The 22,056-nt window shown below is 28.2% G+C and overlaps 2 protein-coding genes across 7 annotated transcripts in view; one reads left to right on the plus strand and one right to left on the minus strand.

Annotated features, from left to right (window-relative positions):
* The window catches only part of LOC113799211 (NDP-glycosyltransferase YjiC-like), a 52,447-nt gene that overhangs the window by 507 nt on the left and 29,884 nt on the right, over nt 1-22,056 (plus strand). The gene's annotated exons all lie outside the window — the stretch shown is intronic.
* On the minus strand, nt 17-17,513 carry LOC113790897 (uncharacterized). Of its 6 annotated transcripts, none has more exons than XM_075824033.1 (7): nt 17,071-17,513; nt 4,252-5,271; nt 3,789-4,173; nt 3,375-3,689; nt 2,958-3,301; nt 2,473-2,880; nt 17-1,163 (listed from the first exon to the last, which is right to left on the minus strand). In XM_075824033.1, the coding sequence occupies exons 2-7, from the start codon at nt 4,880-4,882 to the stop codon at nt 604-606; spliced, it is 2,643 nt and encodes an 880-aa protein (XP_075680148.1). In that variant the 5' UTR covers nt 4,883-5,271; nt 17,071-17,513; the 3' UTR covers nt 17-603. The 6 variants fall into 6 exon arrangements, with proteins under 6 accessions (XP_075680148.1, XP_075680152.1, XP_075680153.1 ...); XM_075824037.1 differs by lacking the exon at nt 17,071-17,513 and adding an exon at nt 14,923-15,024; XM_075824038.1 differs by lacking the exon at nt 17,071-17,513 and adding an exon at nt 6,794-6,879.

Below are 22,056 nucleotides of genomic sequence, written 5' to 3' on the forward strand. Positions count from 1 at the left end.
TGATTTTATTGCGTATATTTGCTTTGTTTAAAAAACTTGTTGCATCAAGAATATTTGATCAAGTATTTATAGCGCCATCTTGTATCATCTTTGTTATCATTAATTGACAACTGTAAACAAAAGATGGCAGCAATGGTTTCATATATTTTTTTTTAATTTAAAATTTTTATTTGAAAAAATTGAAAAAAAAACAAACAAAAAATCTACAATCTTGATGCAGAGAATATTAATTTAAAAAAAAAAACAAAATGAAGTAATCAATAATCCAAATGTCAAATATAATATATAATTATTAGTGGTGATGGTGGTGGTGATGTTTAGTTTGATTTCAAATCATTTCAAGATATGTTTTTTTATGTGATGTTTGTTGTTGTTGTTGAACATGTTGATAAATGATGTTTATTATGATGACCAAATATCTAGCTGTCAAACCAGATAATGATAAGTTTACAAATGATAAGTTTATAAGTTTTTACAAAAAACTAAATTCATTTGTAAAATTACCAATGTTTATTTTGTCGATCAATCAATCATTATTTATAAATGTCGACAAATAATAATAATAATAGTAATTATTATTTATAACGGGGATTTATCAACGGATTATGTTACAATTGATGATGGTGATGATGGTGTTAATGATGATGATGGTGATGATGATGATTTTGTTATCGATTCATTTGCATAATGTACATGATGTTGTTTCGGTACAATATTATTATCATCGTTATCATTTTTTTGTTTATTCGAATCATTGATTTCGAAATCAGTATGACGATTCAATTCGATTGTTGTTTTTGCTGTTGTTGCAGATCCATTAGTACCATTAATATTAATATTTTTACTAAATGAATTGGATTTTTTTTCAATCAATGTATTTTCTGCTGATGATGATGATGATGATGGTGTAGATGTTGATGTGGATGATTTGAATGATTTTCGTTGCTGTTGCTGTTGTTGTTGATTATCATTATTATCATGATTTTGATGCTGTTGTTGATGATGATGATGATGATGACGATGATGATGATGAAAATTATTATTATTATTATTATTATGACGATTATTAATTGTTGAACGTGTTGCTGTTGTTGTTGTTGTTGTTGTATTTACTGAATGATCCATTTGTGAACGTCCATAAATATTTGAATGACAAAATTTGCCTATAGAAATGAAAAAATCAAAAAAAATGGAAAAAATGAAATTAAAAGATTGAATCAAAAATATCCAAACAAACATTTGACGATTCATCACATTTGATATTTTCAAAATTTAAATAAAAATTATCATTTTTTCCCCATCATTCTCATTATCATCATCATCAGGAAGAAATGTTTTCTGTTTTGTTTGACTATAGGGCCTATTCATATAATTCGAATAACGGAATTTGAAACAAAACAAAACAAAACAATCATAATGATAATGATAATGATGATGATGGTAATAATAATTCTGTTATAAACAATAACGATATAAAAAAAAATTGATATTAACAGAATTCCAAACAAACAAACAAAACAAAACACAGAATCATGAATGAATGAATGAATAAAGTGTAAATGAAAATATCGCATTTGTGAAACAGAATAAAAAAAAAATTCTTTATTTATTCATGGCTTTCGGCCGAAATCATCATCATCATAAGAATATTCTTTGTTTTTTTCCCATTCATTCATTCATTCATTTTTATTTACTTTTTTGATTATAAATTGATTATGGCAACAAAAAAGAAAAAAAACATTCAAAATGAAAATGAAATGATATGATTGTCGTCATCATTGAATCATCTAGATTTGGGAAATTGATACAAAATAATAATAATTGGTTTTTTTATTATTATTGACGATTAGAATCAATTGATGGAAACAAAAAAAGAGAATAATGTCAATTTGTAATCGAACAAAACAAATGAAATGAATGTTTTTGACTATAATGTTTTTGACTATAATGTTTTTGTAATGTTTTATATTTTATATTCAAAATTGAAAACGAAAACGAAAAAACAATAATAATAAATGACAAAAACACTGCTGTTATTGTTGTTTTTAGTGTTTTTTATGAATTAGAATTGATATTAGAAAGTGATTGAGAGTTATAAAAAGTTATATAAATTAAGCTAAATGTTATTATTCAAATTATGTAATGTAATGTTATTACTGATATTGGCTATATTTGTAATGTTTTTTTCCGCGTTACAATTTTATTATTACTCCTGCTAAAATAATGATTGAATAGGAAATCAAATCAAAATACAAATTGAAAAAAATTATCAGGATCATCATTCGAGAATCGGAATAATAATTTTTTTTTTTGTAATTTCCTTTTGGAAATAAAAAACGATACAGAAGTTATGATAATGATGATGATTGTAATTAATTAAGCAAACACAAACAATAATTTTCATTCAGGAAAAATCAGGAATTTCATATGAAAAAACAGAACGGAAGAAAAGAAAAAAAACGCGGTACTTACGTGCTAAACAAGGACAAAACATATTGACAAATGTACGACGATATTTTTGTGATAATAGGCAATATAATACAAAATTACCGGCCGAATTGATTGACATCAATAGATTGAATATATTACTTAATGCAACCAATATACAACCTTGATTTGATTGATCATCATATGGATTGAATGCAGTATAAACCAATATACAAGCGGTTGGTGTTTGACAAATAATAAACAGAATAACAACAGCTATTAACATTATTGTTATACGAATTTCTTGCCGAGAGGATGATGCTGCAATTGCTGTTGCTGTAGCACTTGGTATTGAAGGCACATATATATTCGGTGTTGAATTGTTTGAATTTGAATTTGAATTCATGTTGGTTGATGTTTTTAATGCACTTTTTTTCGTTTTAGATTGTTTTTCTGTTCAAAGGAAACACACAAAGGGTTAAACAAATAACAACAAAAAAAACAGGTATAGGATATGAAAACATTATTACCTTTACCCATAACCATACGTGAACGTTCACGATTTGAAATATGTACCGAACGTATTAAAAATGAATTAAATATTACCAATAATATTAATGGTAATAATACAAATAAAAATACAGTCATATGATAATAAATATTACGATAAGTTTGATTATTTCCAAGATCAGAAAATTCTGCTTCCAATGATTTGGATTCTGTTTGATTATCATAACGTTCAACAATAATCCATTCAAATGGTGTTGGTAATGTAACCGATAAACAAATAATAAAAACACATAATATAACACGTTTTGCACGTGATTCCGTACAGATTACTTTTCCTTTGATTGGATGACAAACAGCAATATATCTATATATGAATCAAAAAAGATCAAAAAAAAAAAATCAAAAAGTCAAAAGTCAAACATCATTAATTGTATTACCTTTCAATTGTAAATGTTACTGTAAGCCAAACCGATGTATTCGAAGATGCATCAGCAATCATTGTAAAATATGGAAATAAATTCCAATATAAATAATAATCAATTGAATGTGCATTTGGATAATGTTTCAATGATAATATAAATGTAAATATTAAATAAATCATATCGAATATAGCTAATGCTGCTAGATACCAATTTGTACTTGAACGCATACGACGACGAGTCATTATAATCATTGTTATACTATTACCAATAATACCAATAATCATTATTATTGGTACTAATACACGTTGTACCCAGAATCTTGTTCCATCACTAATGAAAAACATGGAAAACATGGAAAACAAAAAAAAATCAGATTCTGTAATGAATTTTCTGAAGAATCAAAAATCAAAAATCAAACAGAATACTTACCGAAAATAAATATATTCAATATCAGGACCAATCGTTATTAAACTATCATTTTGTTGTTGATCTAAATGATTATTTAAAGTGTCAAAAATATTATCACCACCACCAACACCAAGAACATTGTCATCAACAATATCATCAACAATAGCCATAGCTATTATTGATTGATTTTTTTGTTGATTAGTTTTCAATAATTGTTTCGTTGCTTCTTCTGTTACTAAGATTGTATCGTTGTTGTTGTTATCGTCGTTTGTTGTTGTTGTTTTAGTCGATTCAGTAGACTGAATTTGCTGTTGTTGTTGTTGTTGTTGTTGCAGATCATTGCGTTCATCATCATTGATTTCTCTGTAATTTCTTTTGTTGTTGTTGTTATTGTTGTTATTGTCAGCTATGAGAAAATGGAAAGAATCAAATATGATTGATGAACTAATCGATTCGAATGGAACAAGAAAAAATAAAAACTTACAATGTAAAAAATGTAATGTAATGTCTTTGTTTTGATGATGGCGGCTATTTTCACTTAAATTGTCATTATTGTTAAAATTGTTGTCATCAAAATTGTTATTATTGTCGATTTGCTTATTATCATTATTATTTTGATAATGATGATTATTATTGATCAAATTATCGATCAAATTATTTACAAATAATAAATCATTATCATTATAATTCAGTTTATAATCACCCTGATTGTTGTTGTTGTTGTTGTTATGGTTGTTGTTGTTGTTATGGTTGTTGTTGTTGTTGTTGTTATGGTTGTTGTTGTTGTTAAAATTTTCAATTATTTTCGTATAATTATCATTCAATAATATTGGTATTAGGATTAATTTTCCCAAATGATAATGTTGTTGTTGTTGTTGTTTTCGTAATAATAATTTTTCTGATGATTCTTTTTCTGATTCTTCAGGTTTTTTGGCATCAATCGCCCGAATAATCATGATGATAATAGTGAAAATTGCAAGGATTTTTCGAATTGATTTCTGTATTGAAAAATGATTTTTCCCGATTGTTGTTTTGGTTGTTGAATAATGGCTATCGAATAACCAGCAACAACAACAGCAAAGATTCGACATCAGCAACGACGATAATGATATCATTTTGTGTATTTTTTTAAAAGAAAATTTCTTGCCAAATCAACAACATTTATGGTTTCGTTTTCTCTTTCTCCAAATTATGAAAAATGGCTAAAAACAATTCTGGCGTAACAAAAACAAAAACAGCAGAAAAATTGGTCGATTTTCAATATGGTCGATGATGATGAATTTGACAACAACAACAAACGAAAAAAAAAGTCATTACTCTTCTGTTTTGATCTCAGAATAATGTTTGTTTTCTAGTTGTTGTTGTTGTTGTTTATTTCATAATTGAATTTGGCCTTTTTTCTACCATCATCATCGTCGTTGGATGATTTTCTTCTTCGCTTCTTTGGTGATTCTCAACGATGATAAATCGACACGAAATCAAGATAGTTTGTCAGACACCCACGCTATTTGAACCAAAAAAGAAAAAGAAAACATTAATATCGATTGATTTGTCATCACCATCATCATTATTATGATGATTACATTGTAAATATCATAAATCAACAACAGAAAGAAAAAAAAAAATATTATTATTATCATGACATTAATAGATTAATATTCGGATTACGCACCGGGGAAAAAAAACAACACTAACCAGAATCAAGAAAAATAGAAAAGAAAACTGAGAAAAGAATCTTTGAAAATGAAATAAATAATAAAGAATTTCAGAAGCAAAAGAATTTCGAATGTTTTTTTTTTTTTTTTTTGGTTCGTCCTTTATGAATGAAACAACGGAACAGAAACAGAACAAATCGAGGTTGAGTAGATTGAGATATGATTGCCTAAAAGCAATATTGATGATAATGATTTTAGTTGCAAATTTTTTGTCATTTTCTTTTCGTTTGTTTTGATTTTTGTTTGTGGGAAAAAAAATTCATTCATTTTTCTGAATGTTTGTTTGTTTGAAAAGAAGAAAAAAAATTTTCATCATTTACAGAATCCAAAAAAAAACAAAAATGACAGCCGAATGGAAAATATTTTCCGGACGAATGATATCGAGTTAGACTCAAGAGAAAGAATAATGAAATAGAATTCAAGTCATAATGAATAAAAAATAGCGAAGAAATATTCAATAAATAACTAAATATATAGATTTTCTTATTTTCTTTTTTTTTCTATTTCTTCATTCGACCATTTCATTTCATTCATTCATTCATTCATTCATGATAATAATGATTATGATATATGTAAGATTCATATTTATATTCATCAGGGAAAGAGAGAGAGAGAGAGAGAGAGATTGTTATTCCATCATTCGTTCGATTTTATTTTTTCTGGCTGCATGATTCAAATAAAATGTGAATGTTTTTTTTTTCTCATTCCAAATATTCTCTCTCTCTCTCTCTCTCTCTCTTTGCTTTTACTTTTTTTTGCTGAAAATGATCTGAAATCCAAAACAACAACAACAAAAATATTTATTCTGATATGATGATTGTGTGAGCAAAAAAAAAATTGACAAACACTAAACATTAGCTAAAGAAGAATGAAAAAATATTCTTACTTTCATTGATTTTCCTTTCAGTTTTGTTTTCTCATTGAATTATATATTGAAAACTTTTTTTTTTTTTTTTTTTTTGATGATGATGATGATGATGATGGTCATAAAATGAAAACAAATTCTTATTATCGATCAGATTGATTGATTGATTGATTGATTGATTTTTTCTTCTTCTTGTTTTGTCAACAGAAACATACTGATTTTTTTGCCATAAAATTTGTCAAAAAAAAAAAAAATGTTGTTGTTGTTGTCGTTGTTGTTGTTGTTGTTTGATAATGATATGCAAATTAGATTAAATAATGATGATTTAGTGAAACAAAACAAAAACATTATTATTCATAACAGAATAATGTTTTATAATCGATTGATACATGTACAGAACTTATGATTATGATTTTTTAGGTAAAACTTATTTTTTGCTTACTTACTTATTTACTTATTTATTTTATTCCGATTGAATGAATCAGAAACAGAAATGGCGAAACAAAAAAAAAAAAAAATAGAACCAGAATCGCTCAAAGGAATTTTTCGATTCTGATTTTTTTTCGATTCTGATTCTGATCTTTTTCGATTCTGTTGTCGATGTTACAAGACGACAAAGAAATAACTTAAACTAAACTAAACTTAAATCGTTTTTCTGGATTATTGATTTGCCAACCGATATCATTCAGCCCTGAAGCAACGATTATCATAGATTTTTGACATCAGCAGCAGCAGCAGAAGCAATAAATTTGTTTCTTCGCTGATAACAAACTCTCACAGAAGAAAAATAAAACTTTCAATTTGCGTTTTCTGGTGTCACGAAAAAAAAAGGAAAAGAGCAACTTTGAAAAATTCCAATGAAAGAAAAACTATCAAATTTGGTGTGTGTGTGGGACGGGTAAGTAGATAGGTAGATTAAACGAGATTCAAAGGGATTTTTTTGGTTGAAAGAATTTTTCATTTCAACAGAATCACACACACGAATGAATGTGAAACAAAAGAATTTAGCGAGATGACGATGAAAATTACAACCAAGAAAAAAAAAATAAATACAAATTAAATTAACCCGCTCGTACTTAAAGTAGATTAACACTCAATTTGAACAAATTAGATAATTTAATTTAAATTTTTGTTTGTTTGTAATTTTACTTTTGTAAATTTTTGTAAATTCATTTTTGTAAAATTATAGAGCCTATGTGTGCGCATTTTAATCTATAGAAAAATACAAAAATAAAAAAGATGAAATTCCGTGTAAACAAAACGAATGAAAGGAAAGTCAAATATTGAATTTTCTGGTGCAAAATTTAAATGAAAAATTAAGAAAAAAAAGGAATTTTCTTTAAAGAAAATTTCCAGAAATTTTTTTTTTTTTGAATAAATTTTCTCTCGTCCACATCGTTATCAATTTTCTTCATCAGTTTGGATTTTTTGACAAATTATAGCTACGGTTTTTTTGCTGAAAATGATTTCAAATTTCACCAAGAAAAACAATTGAACGGAGGAAGAGAGAGAGAGAGAGAGAGTTATGTCAAGTGCAGATTATTTGTTTGTTTTGCAATCTAATAAAAAAGAACTACATTAGATAAATAGATTCCTAAATGAGATATTATTGTTATTGTTGTTGTTGCTCGATAATAATAATGATCATAAAGTATGCGTGCGTGTTAAAAAAAAGTCATTCATTTTTTTCCCCCTTCCCAATTTGTTATTCAAGTGTTAAGAATAAAAAAAAACGATATTGTCATAAACACTTTCTCTCTCTCTCTCTCTCTCTCTCTCTCTCTCTCTCTCTCTCTCTCTCTCTCTCTCTCTCTCTCTCTCTCTCTCTCTCTCTCTCTCTCTCTCTCTCTCTCTCTCTCTCTCTCTCTCTCTCTCTCTCTCTCTCTCTCTCTCTCTCTCTCTCTCTCTCTCTCTCTCTCTCTCTCTCTCTCTCTCTCTCTCTCTCTCTCTCTCTCTCTCTCTCTCTCTCTCTCTCTCTCTCTCTCTCTCTCTCTCTCTCTCTCTCTCTCTCTCTCGCTTGCTATATCGATTTTCCAAAGAATATTCTTTTCCATCCAACCAGCGAAAATTTTCTTAAATTTTCCAATCCAGAAAAAAAAAAATTTTGATGCTATTAATCTTTTATAATGATGATGATGATGATAATCAGAAGTTATGTAAAAAAGTAGAAAATAATTCTCCAGAGATATCTATCTATCTATCTATCATCATCATCTTTGGCAAACAATCAATGAATGAATGAATAATGGATTGAATTTTCTTTTTTTCATTCCCATAAAACACTTTCTCATCATTGAAAAGGATCTCGTAAAGAAAATGATGAAGAAAAAATCAAGAATCAAGAATCACGAATCACGAATCAAGAATCAAGAATCAAGAATCAAAAAAATCAAAAAATTCTTGCAAGTTATGCAAGTTTAAAAACACACACACACACACACACATATGTTTGAAGAAAGAAAAAAGATTATTGAAGAATTTTTTCATTTTCACTGCTTTCTCCGATTTCCAATTCTTCTTTCCTTACTCCCTCCCAAGAATTGCAAATTGATTCTTGATTTTTTTTTCTTCATCTTTCAAATAATAATGATGATGATCATATGATTTGTCGTTGTTGTTGTTGTTGTTTTTGTCGCACACACACACACACACAGAAGTGAATCGTGCGACAAACACGATTCTGTAAAAACAAACAAATAGAAATTCTGTTTATTTTCGAAGAAGAAAAAAAAGAGATTAATTTCAAATCTTATTTGATAAATTGGGTATTGGCTCAAAAGCAAAACATTCAACAACAACAACAAAAAAGAAATAAACCTTTTTTCGTACATCTGGAGCAATCAAGAATCAAGAATCGAGAATTTCAATATTAAATTGCAGGCAAAATTTTGTAGTTTTTGTCTTTTTTTTCTTCTAAAGCATCTGTTTGGTTTTTTGTTTTTTTGAATTTATTCATTCATTTATTTCACAGAATTTAGTGAACAGAATTTCGAATGTTAAAAAAAATAACAACAACATGAACAACAGCAAGGTAAACGAATTTACATGTTTTTCACGTCGCAGATGCTTGGATTGTTTGGTGTGACAAATTCTTTGCATTGAATTTTGCAACAGCAACAACAACAACACTTGTCAAAAACATTTTCCGATGTCACTTTTCTCTCTCTCTCTCTCTCTCTCTCTCTCTCTCTCTCTCTCTCTCTCTCTCTCTGTCGGTGTGATTTGTCACAGACATTTTCCATTTTCCTTTTTTTTTCAATTTACAATCAATATTTTTTTCTTCTCCCCAATGTAACATTGCAAACAAGCAGAATAAAAAATTCAAAAAAGAATCCTCGGGCAATAATTCAATGAGAGGGAGGGAGGTAGGAAAAAAATGAATTTTTCATGTATGGGAAAAATATTCCGGTTAAAAAAGAAATTTTTTGACGTTTATCATCATCATCATCATCATTTTTTTTTGCAATTCTGATCGATAAAATTTTCACCATTATTATTCAGCAGTTGTGGAGAACAAAAAATTTCTCATAGAAATATAATGATAAAGTTTTTTCAAAAGCAAAAATTCTTATATTTCTTTTCGATGTCAGCAGTGGTTTTAATGAGAAAGTAATTGTCAGTCCTCAAGTCAAATGTCTTAAATTGCTGTTTTTTAGAAGGAAAAAAAAAGAGTTGAACATCATCATTATCATCATCATCATCATTAAAATTGAATTTTGAAAAAAATTATCATTTTTTTAGAAACTTTCTCTGGGAAACTTCTCTGGAAACTTTTTCAACCAAATATAAGAATATTCTATTTTTTTACCGGAAAGTTTCTTCATTTTTTTCTCCATTTTTCTTTTATTTATTTATGTTTGCGTATATAATGAATTACATTATGGGAAAACGACGACGGCAGAAGAAACAAAACAAAATAAATTTGGAATTGGAAAAAAAGTGGAATGAAGGGGAAAAAGAATGATGAATATTCTGCTGTCCTATAGAGTGGTATTTGTTTGATAGAATTTCCTTCTTTTGTTTGGCATTTTTGTGTTCAGAAGAATCCATTTTTGTTTTTTCGTTTTGTTTTTAAACAAATGACACAACTTAACCACACACACACAACCAAAACAATTCTGTTTACTTTATTTTGGTTGGTCAGAATTCATTTTTTTTTTTTTTTGCTGGTTGAGCATCAACCGGATTTGAGGAAAAACAAAATCCAAGATATTTAATCAGGAGAAAAGCTGATGATGAAAACAATGTTGATGAAGAGAGAGAGAGAGAGAGAGAGAGAGAGAGAGAGAGAGAGAGAGAGAGAGAAATTCCGGAAAAATGATATTCTGGAAAAAAGCGCTTTTGTTTGTTGTTTGATTTTCTGGCCACTAAAGTGATTGTTTGTTTTGTTTTTTTGCTACAACATTTTTGATGCTTCTTCTCATCATCCAGATCATTATGGAATGTTAATAATAAAAAAAACACTGTTTTTTAACACCGAAAAAAAAGGCAAAGAGTAAAGATTGATTAAAATAAAAAAAGATTGCCAAACAAAAAAATAAAAAAAAAGCGAGAAGAAACATTTTCCGTGATTTATTTATAAATTTTCAATTAATTTCCAAAAAAAAAGAAGATTCTGAAATGAATGAAAAATGCTGTATTCGGTTTTGTCTTCTCTAGGTATGCAATTTAATCCCTTATTTCTCTCTCTCTCTCTCTCTCTCTCTCTCTCTCTCTCTCTCTCTCTCTCTCTCTCTCTCTCTCTCTCTTTCCTGAAAACTAATGATGATCATGTAACCGGATTGATGATGATAAACAACAACAACAACAACAACGACAAACAAACAAACAACATATTTTTCGATTCACATGATTCATATTTATACACACACACACACATGATGTTGACGGTAAAATGTTTCCCTTGATGATGATGATGATATCAAAAAAAAAAACATAGAAATGTATTTCATAAATTATATAACCTTAATGATCAAATCAATTGATCATTTTCATTAATCCTGATCATCATCATATGATGATGATCAGGATTCTTTTTGTCTGAATGTTTTCTCATTCCCCCCCCTCATTCCATTTAGGTTATGGGATAACCTACAGACTATATACAGAAGAAGCAAACAAACTTCTTTTTTTTTTTCTTCATTGAACGAACCATTTCGTAAATAAGAATTTTACAAAAAAATCAAAAAAAAAAACAAAAATATTCTTTTGAAAAATCAAATCAGCCAGATTCTTTTCTCTCTCTCTCTCTCTCTCTCTCTCTCTCTCTCTCTCTCTCTCTCTCTCTCTCTCTCTCTCTCTCTCTCTCTCTCTCTCTCTCTCTCTCTCTCTCTCTCTCTCTCTGTGTGTGTGTGTGTGTGTGTGTAGGTTGAAATTGATTTTTTTTTGTTAGGAAAACCAAATCTAATCTTTTTTTTTCAAAAACATTCTACACACAAACAAACAAACAGAAAAACGAAAAAACAGGAAAAATTCATAAATAAATTTATCAATAGAAATCTTTTCTTCGTATCTTTTTCTTTTTTTGAAAAGCAAAATCAAAAAGATTATTTTGTTTTGAAACTTTTCTCTCTCTCTCTCTCTCTCTCTCTCGGTTATCAATTTGCGAATGAAATTTCAAAAAAAAATATTTGAAATGAATTCCATGCACCGCCATCCCCACCACCACCACCACCATGATAATGAAACTCATTATTTGCACAGACTGAATGAATAAGAATTTCTTTTCTTTTCTGTTTTTCTGTTTTTTGATTTGATGACATTCATGAAAAAACCAAAATCAAAAACAAAATCAAGAAGAAAAACCAAAATCAAAACCAAAAACAACAAGGATGCAAACTAAAAATAGACAAAAAAAGCCATACTATTAACAAACAAACAAACAAAAAAATGACAATGTTATCTATGGTGGAGATGATGATGGTGGTGGTATTAAATATCATCAGTTCTTAACGTCAAAAAGTGGGAGAGGGAGAGAGAAAATGAAAAATGTTATTAAAATCATCCATAATAAATTGTTTTTTTTTGCTTTTCACTTTTTGCTTTTTGGTCTTTTCGTGAATATAATGACATTCCATTTTCATCGGCGACATTTTTTTGCTGTTTTGTTGTTGTTGTTTTACCGGGAAAAAATTGAAGAAGAATCCAGAATCGAGAAAGAATTTCGGTTCCCCATTATTAAGATGTTAACGAGAATTGAATTAATATTTCTTTTTCATTTTCATTTTTTTTTTTGTTGAAAATTTCATTTTTTTCTCGAAATTCTTGTATAGTAAGGACAATATTCATGTGTATTCTTATCTAAATGAATAAAGTTGATAAGATTGTTTTTGGTTCGCTATTTTCACCCAACTAACCGAAAAACAACACAAAACAAAAACCACCATAACATCATTATTTGCAAGAGAGCGAGAGAGAGACTGAAATGATATCGAAAAATTCTTCTTCAGAATAATGAGACTAAACGCAAAGTGAGTGAGTGAGAGAGAGAGAGAGAGAGAGAGAGAGAGAGAGAGAGAGAGAGAGAGAGAGAGAGAGAGAGAGAGAGAGAGAGAGAAATTCTTCATGATAATGATCTGGAAACTGGCAAAAGGTCACGAATGAATTTTTTTTGTTTTTGTTTTTTTTTTTGTTTCACTTTCGAAATCATACTGATGATAATGATGAAGTCAATCACATAATGATGATTCTGTGGAATATTTTCCGAAAGAAAAAAAAATTTCAGAAACTTTTTTTCAATGAGAAAAAAAAAAATCAAAGTTTTGAAAAAAATGCAAAAAAAAATGAAAAGAAATCTTTCCGTTTTTTGCCCTTTCCTTTCGGGAAAAAAAAATTTCCAAAATTGGAAAATGAAAATGTTCCCGTAAAAGGAATAACCGAGAAAAAAAACGAATAACCGAAAATAAAAACTTCGGATAATTCGGTTAAAACTGTAAGTTGTTTTTTCATTATTACGAAATTGTTATTTGTTTGTTTGCTTGTTTAAAAAAAAATTAAATTAAAAAATAAAAAAAACTGAAAGAAAATTTCTTCTTAAAACAAAACAAAACAGAAAAAAAGTTAATTGAAAAGTAAAGAATCAAGAATCAAAAAAGAAAGAAAGAAAAAATTGTTTAAAAAAACAATTGAATTATTGATTATATGAAAGACTCCTCCCCCCAAAAAAAAAAATTGACAAATTCTTTATCTTCCAACAAAAGTTGCACAGGGCCAAAAACTAATTTAATTTCGAATTTCAAATTTCAAATATCATTGCTAATGATATTTTGTTTGCTTGTTTGCTTGCTTGTTTTGAAATTTTTTTTTACTGACAAATTTTTTTATGGATTTGTTTTTTTTTCATAAAATTCTAACAGAATATTTCATTTTCTTCATTAATCATTCGACATTCATCATCATTTTTAAGAGTTGTTGCTTGTTGCTGGTTGTTGTTGTTGTTTGCTTGTTGTTGTTGTTGTTGGTTATTTCATCCGAACAACAAAATTTGAATCGCTATTTCGAAAAACGAAAAAACATTAAAATTGACATTAAATGCGCGGGGAAAACAAAAATCCATAAAAAACCGAAAGAAATTTGCTTGTTGTTGTTGTTGTTGCTTGTTTGTTGTTGTTGACAATATTTATATCAATTTGATGTTATCGATTTGATTATATTAGAAACATAACATAACATCATCAATCAATAAACATTACACAACAACAAAAAGTACAAGAAAATGACAAATTTATTACCCGAAAGAAAGAAAAAATGAAAATTTTATTGCAATTTCAATGAGAAAAAAAATTGAAACGAAAAAAAGGGTCATTTGACAACAACAACAACAAGCCAAGAATCAGGAATCAAGAAATCAAGAATCAAGAAATCAAATGTCAATATAATTTCAATTTTCGGTTATTCCGGTCGGTTGTTTCAAAACAAACAAAACAAACATCCATCATTACAAACAAACAAACAGAAACAGAAGCAGAAACATCGGTTTAATAAATAATGATGATGATGATGATGATGATGATGAAACCAATACTAGTTTTTTTTAGTTTTCAAGTTTTCAATTTGAAAAAGTTTAATTCCTTTTGTTGTTGTTGTTGTTGTTGGAAAAACGAAAAAAAAATGGAATGTTGCAACGAAAACTAATGAAAAACATTGAAAGCAAGAATCCGAGAATCCGAGAAAGAATTTTTTGTTTTCGTTTTTGTTTTTGTCGCTTTTAAGTGGTGTGGAAAAAAAATTTCAAAATGAAACAAAACAACAACAGTGCTGATTTCTAATTGGAATTTCTATTTTTGATTTTTTTTCTTTCGAAAAAAAAATGTTTCTGGAAATGTTTCTTTATTTTTTTCCTGGAAATGTTTCTCCTGTGAAATGTGAAATGTTTCATGCAATTTTTTTTTTGGCCCTGTTTTTTTCCTCAGATTTTTTTTTATCTTTTCCAAAAAAACTAAAATTAGAAACAAAAAATAGACAAATATTTTGTTATTCAAGAATTTTGAATTGATTTTTTTTTGGGGGAAATTTTCGTCTATAATAATTTTCCCGGAAAATTTCTTGAAATTTTCAACAAAAAAAAAATACTGACCGAAAGAAAGCGGAAAAGCAAAAACATAAAATTCTCCTGATGATGATGATGATTGACTTGAGTGCATCATTTTTATTTTTCTTGATTTCTTTTTCTGGTTGCAAAAGTCCATCATCATTTTTTTTAATGGAATTTTTCCATTTTTTTCAGCAAAAACAAAAATGGAAACAGCAAGAAGAATAAAACGATGGCCAATCGTATTTTTATTTTTTCCTTGGGAAATGACTTATGAATTTCAATTTCCAAATTCAAAAAAAAAAGAACAACAATCAAGAAAACAAACCGAAAAAAAAACAATAAAAAAAATGGAAAAATAAACAAGAAAAATTTCGGAAAAAAAAATGAAATTCATTTTTTTCGAAATTTCTGGAAACATTTTTTTGTTTCGTTTGGTTTATTATAAATTCTTTATGAGTTTCCGTTGTTTCTCTCTCTCTCTCTCTCTCTCTCTCTCTCTCTCTCTCTCTCTCTCTCTCTCTCTCTCTCTCTCTCTCTCTCTCTCTCTCTCTCTCTCTCTCTCTCTCTCTCTCTCTCTCTCTCTCTCTCTCTCTCTCTCTCTCTCTCTCTCTCTCTCTCTCTCTCTCTCTCTCTCTCTCTAAATGAACTTATATCGTGTTTTGTGGTTGGTGGTTGAATGGAATAAGTTTTTCATTTTTTTTTATTTTCATTTCAACTATTTCTACATTGATGGTATTTAAATGTCATCATCAACAACGATGACATTATTTTATCAGCGAGAGAAAAAACAAAAATAAATTTTTCTCCATTCAACAAATAATGATAATGAAAATGTAAACACAGTGAATGAAAGAAAATGTTTTAAACATCATTTTCAACAGAATTTCAAACAAACGAAACAAAAACAAACAAAAAAGAATATTTTCCGGAATGTCATGTGACATTTTTTTTTATTCCCAGGAAATTTCCCAAATTTATTTTCAATATCGTTTGAATTTCATTTCTTTATTTATTTTTATCTTTTTTTTTATTTTTTATTGTTTGTTTGTAAAATTAAAACAGACAAAAACGAAAACGGAAATGAAAACGGTTATTGCAATAAGTAACTAGGTATTTATGAATGGAGCAGCAAAAGCAATAAAAATAAAAAGTATACTCAACCTATCAAATATGCAACAGGAAACAATAGCAAAATAAATGAAAAAAATTACTTAATGGCATCTTGACAAAAAAATACTTTCCCAGGAATATTCCGGAAAAACAACTTAACCAAAAAGGAAAAGAAAAAGATCGAGAAAATGAAATATTGGATGCAAACAAACAAACAAACAAACTAAAAACTAACTAAAAACAAAAACGAAAATCGACCTTTTCTCTTTCTCTTCAGTCTTGCTTCATTCTGGATTCTTCTTCTTCTTCTCGATTCTTCAATAAGATTGTAAATATGAAGAATGAAAAAGTAAAGAAAGATGATTTTTGATGGTAAAACCAGTAGGAAAAAAAAATTGAGTAAATATTTTTTTTATTCACTTTACTTTACTTTGAATATGGATTTTCTCTCTTGCTGTATTCCCTTTCTTGCTTCACTTTCTTCTTTCTTTTTATTATGATGATGATGATCGATAATGGGGTATTCTATTTTGTTTTTTGTCAATTCCATTTTCCAGTGATCAAATATAGCCATAATAATAAAATACAGGGCAAACAAACAAACAAACATTGGGCTAATAACAACAACAACAAAAATTGAATCAGGATGAACCAAAAAAAAAAAAAAAAAATCATATTTTGAGGATAGAGAATATTCCATAAAGAAACTGAATATATTCTCTCTGTGTCTCTCTCATCTCTCTCTCTCTAACTCACTCTATGTGTGTATCAGAGTATCAGCGAGAGAGAAACAATCAACCAGAGAGAGAAATGATGAAACTAGATTAAACTAAACTAATGTTGGAATGTTGTTTGGCATCATTTTCATAAAACGAAAAAAATAATGAATAAATTAAATCAAAAAAAAGTGAAACAAAAAATGTGAAACAAAAGATGATCAAGATGAAAAACAAAAATGTTGATCTGATCTTTTTTTTTTTTGAGGTAATTTCATTTCATTTTGTTGTTTTTTCGTAATTTCATTTAAAAAAAAATAGTTTTTACTTTGAAAAAGTGTTTTTGTTTTCAACGTTTACTTACGTTTCGTTTTGTTTTTGCTTATGGTCAACAAGGAATTTTTTCTGTTGAAATCAATTTTGAAACCAATTTTCGAAAATTTTCACAACTTTTTTTAATGAAAAAAATAATTAATTAATTTCGTTCGGTTGTTGTTACTGGAAAAGATTCTTGTCAACAAAGATTGCTTATCTTGTGAATTCATTCATCAACACACATCACATCACACACACACACACACAAACACTATCACCAATCAACAGAGAAAAAAAGAGAATTCTGAAAAACAATTTTCAACTATTTCCACTGATAAAGAAAATTTAAATGAATGAATTTTTTTTTCATACACAAGAATATTCTGTAAGAAATGTTTATGGTTTCAACGATAAAAACACGTATCACACACACACACACACACACACACACACACACACACACACACACACACACACACACACACACACACACACACAGATAATAATATTGTTATGGTTGAATGAATGAAAGAATAACTACAATCAGCTGCGATCAGTAAAACAAACAGAATTCTGTATTTAAATTCAAATTCTGTGTTGATAAAGAATCTAGTTTTTCTTTTGAAATGAATGAATCAACAAAACGAAACGATGCGATAGTGGTGAATGAAAAAAAATTTAAATTTAAATTTTCATCAAACAAACATCAAAATGATAATAAGATTCTCTGTAAATATTTTGAAGATGTTCTGGTTGTTGTTGTTGTTGTTGTTGTTTTTATAATAGATTTAAATTTTGGTTTTTTCGGTTTGGTTGAAACACACTTTTTCTGCTTGATCCAAAAAGCAACATCAACAAATTTGCAAAACAAGCAGAAAATGAAAACCAAACAAACAAACAAGTTTGGAATTTTGGTTTTTTGTTGGAATTTTGGTTTGAATAAAGTTTTTGGGTTTTTTGTTTGGTGGATTCTTGGTTCTGTGTATGTACGGCAAGTGATCGCAAACTGAATTGTATGGTCTCTGTAGAATCTTCAAACAAACACAGAATTTTGTCTTTGTTTTTTTTGTTGAATGATTGCGACGACGTCGTCAATGATTTTTCTTTCGGGATGCGCAGTTTGAAAAAGAGCCAGTCCAAATTGTTAAAAAACAAAGAAAACAAAACAAGGATTCTTTGATTTACAATCCATCTACAGACGACAGCAGAAAAAAAACCAAGAATATTTCTTGGAAATTATTAAAATTTGTGACGCAATTATGAGAAAATTAACGAGAAAATTTTCGCAATGAATTTTTAGAATTTTCAAAATTTCTTTCTAACATGTCGTAAATCATTTCTGGAAGTTTTCTCAAGTTTTTTTCTAATTTCTTTTCTGATTTTTCCTCTTATGGTTTCCTTCGAAACCAGAAAGATCGATAATTTTTTCGCCTCTTTTTTTGAAATTCTGTAAAATTCTACAGAATTTTCGAGGTTATGAATTCTGATCCAAATGTTTTTTCATTGCATTATTAATCAGTGAAACAAAACCCAAAAGTTGCTTTTTTTTTCGTGCTGAAAGAAAAATCCACAAAATCTGTGACATTTTCAGTGAAAATTTCTTATCAATCGATTATCGATCTGTCTTTTGGGAAGTTTCCCCTTGTGATTTTTTGTTGTTGTTGTTGTTGTTTGAAATTTGTTATTTATTATTTAACAACAACAACCAACCAAAAACAACCAATGAAAATGTAATTGGATCGGATACAAATCGATCATATTATCTTGTTCTGTTTTTTTCTGTTTGGTTGGCTTCATTGACAAATTCTTTTGAATTATCAACATTGCTTATATGTTGTTGAAATTTGAATGTTCTTCTCTTTGGATTCTTGTTGTTGTTGTTGTTGTTGCTGTTATGACAGAATCCAGAATTTCATTTTAATTACATTACGAAATGAGTAGAGAGAGAGAGAGAGAGAGAGAGAGAGATTTAATGATACCCGACTGAAAAAAAAACAATTTTAATTTGGCTTTTTTTTATCTGGATTCTTGATGATTTACAGCGACGACGACGACGACGATAATAAACATTTTTCATTTTTTTTTTGAAACATTTTCTTCGAAAGCTGAACCCAGGCGAAATTTATGATTGAACATGAATCAAGGAGGAAAAAAAGACCTTGCAGCAATCTGCAAAACAGAGTGGGAAGCAAATAAAGAAAGAAGAGATTACTAAAGAATCCAGAATATCAACCGAATCCAGAATAATGAACAGAAGCCAAACAAACAAACAAAAATAGTTAAAATAGACCCCCAGAATACAGAATAGCCATCGATAATAAGTCTATTTCGACAGTGGATCAACAACGACAAACGACAATCGACAAACAAAACCAGCATCAGAAAAATTAACTAACTTTATTCACCACCACCACCATCATCATCAATAGGAAAGAATTCAAATCAAATAAAGGTGAAATTGAATGAAAATCTGTTGTGTCTAAAACAAAGCAAACTGAAATAAAATGGAATAAACCAAAATCGATAAATAAATAAATAAATGATTGAATGAATGAATGAATAAACTTATCAAATAATAATAATCAAACGATCCAGCAGAAAAACGATTTCCAAAAACAATTTATTATTGAACAAAAGTCACATTCAAATGGATATCTTTTTCTCCGGGATTTTTTTTTCCCAGGGAATAGTGTTTTGATTGAGAGAGAGAAGATGACAACAAGAGCATGGTGATGATGAAAATAAACTTTTATTTTATGTTAATTTCGACAACGACGATGACAATTGATCAATTCGACCTGATTGACTTTTTTTTGTTTTGTTTTGTTTTGTTTCAGTGTGATATTGGATACAACCAAAACAAACAGAAACAGAAACACATTTTTGGATGAAGAAATATCATCAACAACAGCAAAACAAAACAAACCAGGACCTTTATTTTATTTTCAACTGGATTTTTTTATTGGAGCAATTTTCATCAAAACATCCATCAAACAAACAAACAAACACTTGGTTTGGTTCCAAATAATCATTAAGATCAACAAAGTTTCTTCTTTTCTTCTTTTTTTGTATTTCGTGAAAAATAGTGAGAAACGAAAAACAAGATAAGAAACGAAAAACACTGAAAGAAAGAAAATTATGAAATTTTTTCATTATTTTCCAATAATAATGATGATATCGATTGGATGTACAACCGAATTTATTTTTGGATTCATTAAAAACGAAGCGAAAATAAAAACAACGAAATTTTTGTTTTTCCGATAAAAATTTTCAATTTTTTTTTTTTGGATGGTGGAAGTGGTGGGGAAAATGGTGAAATTTTTCGTTTTTTTCCCCTCGCAGCCGTATTGAATCTGTTGAAAATGGATAAATAAATAAATAAATAGTTTCGGAAATATTTTGAGAAAAGTTGTGAAACATTTTATGGAAAACATTTTCTGGAAAGTTTCTATTTATCAAAGTTTATTTTATTTTTATTTATTTATATTTATCAACACATTAATCACATTAGTTTAATGTAATGGATATATTTATTTTTATCCATTCTTTGATTGTTATTATCAAGTTGACCATATTATTATTATTATTTTTTTTTTTGTTGAGATATTCATTGATTTTTGATTTTTTTTTCCTCTCGTTGTTTATCCTTATCAACATTTTCAATGTCAATATTGATGATGATGATGATGATGAAAAGCTTCAGTATTTTTTTTCCATCTTTTTTTTCTTTTCGATGATGATGATGATATCATTATTATTATTTACGCACGAATTCATTTAAAAATTACCGAAAGTTTTCCTTTGCTGTTTTTCATATATCAAATTAGATTTTCAACAACAACAACAACAAAAAACAAACTTTATCGGATCAAAAGAAGCCCGAAAAAAAATCAAACATCAACTGATCATCATCCAAAAAAAAAAAAAAAAAATTCAAAAATTTAGAAGAAAAAAACTTATGGAAAAGTTTTCGAAAAATCAATTTGGTGGGAAAAAAAATTGTTTCCGGGAATTTTTTTTCTCCCCTTGAATAATTATTATATAATCACAAGTGAACTTTTCATCAATCAATCCATCAAAAAAAAAAACTAATTGATTTTTTTTGATTGGTTGATTGGGAAAACTAATTCTGCTATAGCCAAAAGAAAATTGAAATTCAAAACCAAAATTCATTGATTTCGATCAATGAATTTGAATTTGAATGATGAGAATGACAAAAAATTTTTCTTTTTTTTTTTAAAAAAAAGTTTAAGATTCTTGTCTTCGCTGTTGTTGTTGTTGTCATTTTTAATCATTTTGAAATCGGATATCGGTTCATTGAATTTCTTTCAACAAACGACAACAACAACAACAAGCGACGACAACAACAACAACAAAATGGATAAAGGATGAGAGTATCTATCTCTGTGTGTTTGTTTTTCAGTGTTTTTTTTCAATTAAATTTTCTCTATGTTTGTTTCTCTCTCTCTCTCTCTCTCTCTCTCTCTCTCTCTCTCTCTCTCTCTCTCTCTCTCTCTCTCTCTCTCTTTCTCTCTCTCTCTCTCTCTCTCTCTCTCTCTCTCTCTCTCTCTCTCTCTCTCTCTCTCTCTTTTTTTTATTGGAAACATGAACCTCCTGAAAATCGTTACATCAATCTTTTAAGCTCAAAGTAAATTGTCAATTGTCACTGACAATGAACCAATAATAATAATAATAATAAACATTGACAAATGAATGAAATGAATGAATGATACATTTGGGAATGTGAATGACATTCTTTGGGATGAAAGTGAAAGTCGATTCAGTGAATTCAGTGGATTCAGTGAATGAATGAATGAATGAATGAATGATGATTTTCCCTCCAATTTAATTCCAAACCAAAAAAAACAAAAACAAAATTTATTGAACCACGAAACAAAGAAAGAAACAATCAGTAATTGGAGTGAAGCAAGGTAATCCATCCATCCATCCATCGATCTATCTTTCTTTTTTTTGGAAATCAATTTTGAGTTTTTTTTTCTCTTCGTTGTTACTAACCAAACAACAGAATCGGAAT

Source organism: Dermatophagoides pteronyssinus, unplaced genomic scaffold (assembly GCF_027571235.1).
Source record: "Dermatophagoides pteronyssinus isolate colony J.1.1.1.1 unplaced genomic scaffold, Derpt_VIB-CSIC_2022.12 sq0045, whole genome shotgun sequence".
NCBI lineage: Eukaryota > Metazoa > Arthropoda > Arachnida > Sarcoptiformes > Pyroglyphidae > Dermatophagoides > Dermatophagoides pteronyssinus.

Coding starts and splice junctions, on each gene's coding strand:
- LOC113790897 (XM_075824033.1), bottom strand. CDS start 4,882: ATGATATCATTATCGTCGTTGCTGATGTCGAATCTTTGCTGTTGTTGT. Junction 2,881..2,957: donor ACGTATGGTTATGGGTAAAG/GTAATAATGTTT, acceptor TCCTTTGAACAG/AAAAACAATCTAAAACGAAA. Junction 1,164..2,472: donor GTTTTGTCCTTGTTTAGCAC/GTAAGTACCGCG, acceptor TCATTTCTATAG/GCAAATTTTGTCATTCAAAT.